Below are 4,013 nucleotides of genomic sequence, written 5' to 3' on the forward strand. Positions count from 1 at the left end.
GAAAGCTAGCTGGCTGCTCCATTTAATTTTCTTCCGTTTTATTTTTCTGTTGGCATGAGTTCTTCATCAAGTCATTTGTGTTTGATTTTGCTTCCTCCATTTTAATATGATTGAACTGTGTAATAGATGGCTGCCTCATCTAAAATTCCCCTATCTAGCAGGCAAACAACACAAATTTCAGGTTGAGAGACATGCACTGGAAACCTGTATATGGTGCATTTGGATTGCGTTTAAAAAGTGTTTTTCAAAGTGTGTTTTAACCGAAAAAAAACATTAAATTGATAATTTTTAGATGCTTTTTGATATGCTAATATCAAATTTGATGATTTTTCTGCCCAAATATAATTTTATTAAAGCATCTGCGTTCTGTTATCAAACACTTGCATAATCATCATGGCATGCAGCTACACGCAATCACATTTCCTAGAATACTCATTACAAAGGCTTAACCTACTAGACGAAGGAAGGAAAACAAGTGGGATTTGTGATGATGATTTACACAAAAGATCAAGTCCAGCTCTAGAGGAGCACAAATGCATATCAATTGAATAGAACTTACAAACAAGTACTTGTGTTTTTTTTTTTTTTTTTTTTATGTGGTTACAATGAACATTTACATTCCAAATTTAAGAAACAGGTTACACAAACATACAATTTACAGAAAAGAAACCTTAGCTATGAACTGATCCAACACAACACAACAGTAGCAAGGCTCAACCTTAATTACACGTACAATTTCTAGGTGCACAAATTCTCAGCAAGATGGGGTTACGAATTTGGTTTCCACAGAGCTCTACTTGGGGATCTTTCGGTAAATGGAGAAGACTGAGAGCATGGTGAGCAAAACGAGCAGAACTGAAGCGAACAATGCAACTGCAATGGAGCTTCCAACATGTTGACAGAATTTATCATACACATTGCACACCTTGCCCCATCTTACATGACTGTTGCCCTTCAATCCGACATATGCCACGCCTCCGGCGGCACCGGTTGCCGAGGCTACTATTCCCAACATAAGCTGCACCATCAACAGTATTTTTTGTTTATTGTTGTAGATGCGAGCTAATTTATCATTAAAACTATAATATCTATATTTATCACGGTTTTGTAGTTAAACTGTAGTGTAGATAGACATATCAAGTCAACTTAATCTTGAATTGGAGGAGCAAACATATCCTATTTATCAAGCCAACTCAATATTTATTAATTATTTAGTGTTTGGATTTGGATGGAAGGTCTTATTGAGGTACAAATAAAGGATGACATTAAAAAAACTTAATTGAAGGAGGACCATATTAAAAAACTAAGAAAAGTAAAGGGATGTTTGAACTTATCAAGATGTATAACAAAACCAAATATAATTAACAAAATGGAAAGCTTACCACGTCCAACAAAGCAAAATGGAGCAAGAACCGTGTTGCATAAGCTGGCTTCAAGACTGTTGAAATTGCTGCTAGGGTTGTCAGGATGCCATACAAGCCGGCAACGGATAAGGCCGAGATAAAGTATCTGCACAGAATCATACTTATATTAATTTCCATTATTCAAAGTTAAGTTGTCTTTTTAAGTTAAAATTATATTTAATATAAATAAATCAAATCAATTCTTTAATTTGAAGAAGACATGCAGTAAGATTTAAAACTTTTAATTCTTGATTGCATAAAAATCCCGATTCACTTTTATAAAGAACTTTTGATTTATAACTTTATTACAACTAAAACTAATTTAAATCAATTCATAAAAATCAAAGCAAACATAACCTAAATTTATGAACTATATTTTAGAATATAGAATAGTAATATTAAATCACTTTTATGCTTCATCAATGTAATTAAATACTAACCAATAATTGAAACTCAACTTATTGAACTTACTGTTTGTTTGTGAGTATGATTATAGTTGTTTTTCAAAGTGTTTTTCACTTGAAAATACATCAAGATAATAATTTGTTTATTTTTTAAAAATTATTTTTGATATTAACGCATCAAAATGATTTGAAAACATTAAAAAAATTAATTTAAAATAAAATAAAAAATAAAAAAAATTTAAATTTTTTTAAAAACATTTTTAAAATACAAAATTAAAATTTAACAACAGACTTAAAAAGCTACCTACAGACGCTTTACACCCAATCAATCATTCCGGATAATAAAAACTTACTGAGGTGGCTCACCAACTTCTTTTTTTTAAAAAAAAAAAAAACAAATCATTTAACACTCGACTAAAAATCAAACAACAATATCGGAAAAATATTCTAAAAATATAGAGTGGTCGACGTCGCGTCCGTAAGGGAGCAGACATGGTCGTATGGGACCTTTATCGTTCTTCGACGGCAATCATCGCCTTATTATTTATTACTTATAGTGGCGGCCCACGTCAATTTTCTATCTAATCGTCGTTTAATCTCAAAGGGTATTTTACGAAATTTTCTATCTAATCGTCGTTTAATCTCAAAGGGTATTTTACGAAAGTGTTTTAGGGTTCACTAATACAGCTTATGGTGGATTCCATATCTTCTTCTTCTTCTTCTTTTGCCTTTAATTTAAAAATAAATTATATTTTTTATTCAGTAATAAAAAATATTTCGAAATAGTTTGTGCATTAGTCGAGACTAAATATATATATCTCTTTCCAAGTACACTTCTTGGTGAGTTATTACAATATTCCATGCAATCAAGAACTTGAAGACCATTTCTCCAAAAGAAAACATAAACAAAAGAAAAGGTGAAGATCAAAATAGTTTTTTTTTTTTTTTGGGTTTCAGATTAGAATAGCCGCCATGTTTTACAGGTGGATTGACTAGAATAATTAACGCAGGCAATGAATTATTGAGAGCCTTTTGGACTTGCTGCACGCTGCCTCATTTATGAACAGATAAGAACATTACAAGTGTTTTAAATTGGAAAATATGGTAATGATTTGAAATTCAAAATCTTGATGAAAAATCTAACCTGTCCTGTAGGTTTTAAATTAACTTCGTTTTAATAAAATAAAGTTAAATTAAAAAAAAAAAAAAAAACAGGACAAGAAAAAAGTTTAAGCATGCACACCATGTCATTATTCAATTAATAAATAATTTATGGAAAGAATTACACATGAACCATATTAAAAAACCATAACTCTTAATCAAATGCATGCATGCCTAAGTATTAATTCATGGAAAAATATTAATTTTGTGTTTTTACTGAAATGATTAATGGAGTTTGTAATTAGCTAATAGTTTCGGCATGCTATGAAACTAACCATAAATCATGCTCAGTTTTTTTAGCTAAAGTTTAATACATGCAAGAAACCCGCTTACAGAAAGGCTGGGGAGTCGCTGAATTTGGCTTCGAGAGGAACGCTAATAGGTAATCCAGGCACAGGAACAATCTCCGTTTGCTTGGCAGTGACCATGACCACGACAGCAGTCACTGAGGCTGCAAACAACAAGAACCTGAGAGCAACATGAACAGAAGAATAGTTGGAACGGCGAGGATGGGCTGCAGGTGCCTCCTCGGACTTGATGGATTCACGGTCAGGCTTATCAGTGGATGCCATGAGGGTTTGGTTATACGGTGGCTAGCTAGCTATTATGGTTTGATCAATATGCAGCAAGTGATATATGTTCAAGAGTGGTCGAAAGTTGATATTGTACAAACGAAGATGGCTAAGATCTAATGTGTCCTGTAAGCATTTATATATTTTATTGTGGTGGTTAAAATCAAATGGGAATCCAATAAAAATTAATAATTGATTATTAAATAAATAAATAATGGTTGGTGATACCGCCGCCACAAGTGATTTCAAGAAAAATTCAATTGAATGCAAAGTTGACATTGAATGGTAAGTTGCCTAATGTGAACAAACTTTGGAGCATATTTGTTAAATCCATACCCAATACATGTTGATTTGAGAAATTGGTTGACTTGTGCCGGTTTCAGGTAGAGCCAAAAACAATATTGATTGAAACCTGAAGTTTAATCTAAGTGGGTTTCAAGTTGATCCTGAAAATATATTAATCCAGTGAAATC

At 32.1% G+C, this 4,013-nt stretch overlaps 1 protein-coding gene across 1 annotated transcript; it reads right to left on the minus strand.

The window, feature by feature from the left end:
• Positions 1–494: 494 nt before the first annotated feature.
• LOC7481640 (CASP-like protein 1D1) lies at positions 495–3,660 on the minus strand. Its single transcript, XM_002312719.4, has 3 exons — positions 3,302–3,660; positions 1,383–1,509; positions 495–1,018 (listed from the first exon to the last, which is right to left on the minus strand). The coding sequence occupies exons 1-3, from the start codon at positions 3,538–3,540 to the stop codon at positions 794–796; spliced, it is 591 nt and encodes a 196-aa protein (XP_002312755.4). The 5' UTR covers positions 3,541–3,660; the 3' UTR covers positions 495–793.
• Positions 3,661–4,013: the final 353 nt, after the last annotated feature.

The sequence above is a fragment of the Populus trichocarpa genome, chromosome 8, assembly GCF_000002775.5.
Source record: "Populus trichocarpa isolate Nisqually-1 chromosome 8, P.trichocarpa_v4.1, whole genome shotgun sequence".
Lineage (NCBI taxonomy): Eukaryota > Viridiplantae > Streptophyta > Magnoliopsida > Malpighiales > Salicaceae > Populus > Populus trichocarpa.

What these genes read in the sequence shown, in the direction of transcription:
- LOC7481640 (XM_002312719.4), bottom strand. Translation starts at nt 3,540, where the DNA reads ATGGCATCCACTGATAAGCCTGACCGTGAATCCATCAAGTCCGAGGAG. An exon ending in AGCGACTCCCCAGCCTTTCT is followed by an intron (nt 1,510 to 3,301) that starts GTAAGCGGGTTT and finishes GATTCTGTGCAG; the next exon opens with ATACTTTATCTCGGCCTTAT. An exon ending in ATTTTGCTTTGTTGGACGTG is followed by an intron (nt 1,019 to 1,382) that starts GTAAGCTTTCCA and finishes TTGATGGTGCAG; the next exon opens with CTTATGTTGGGAATAGTAGC.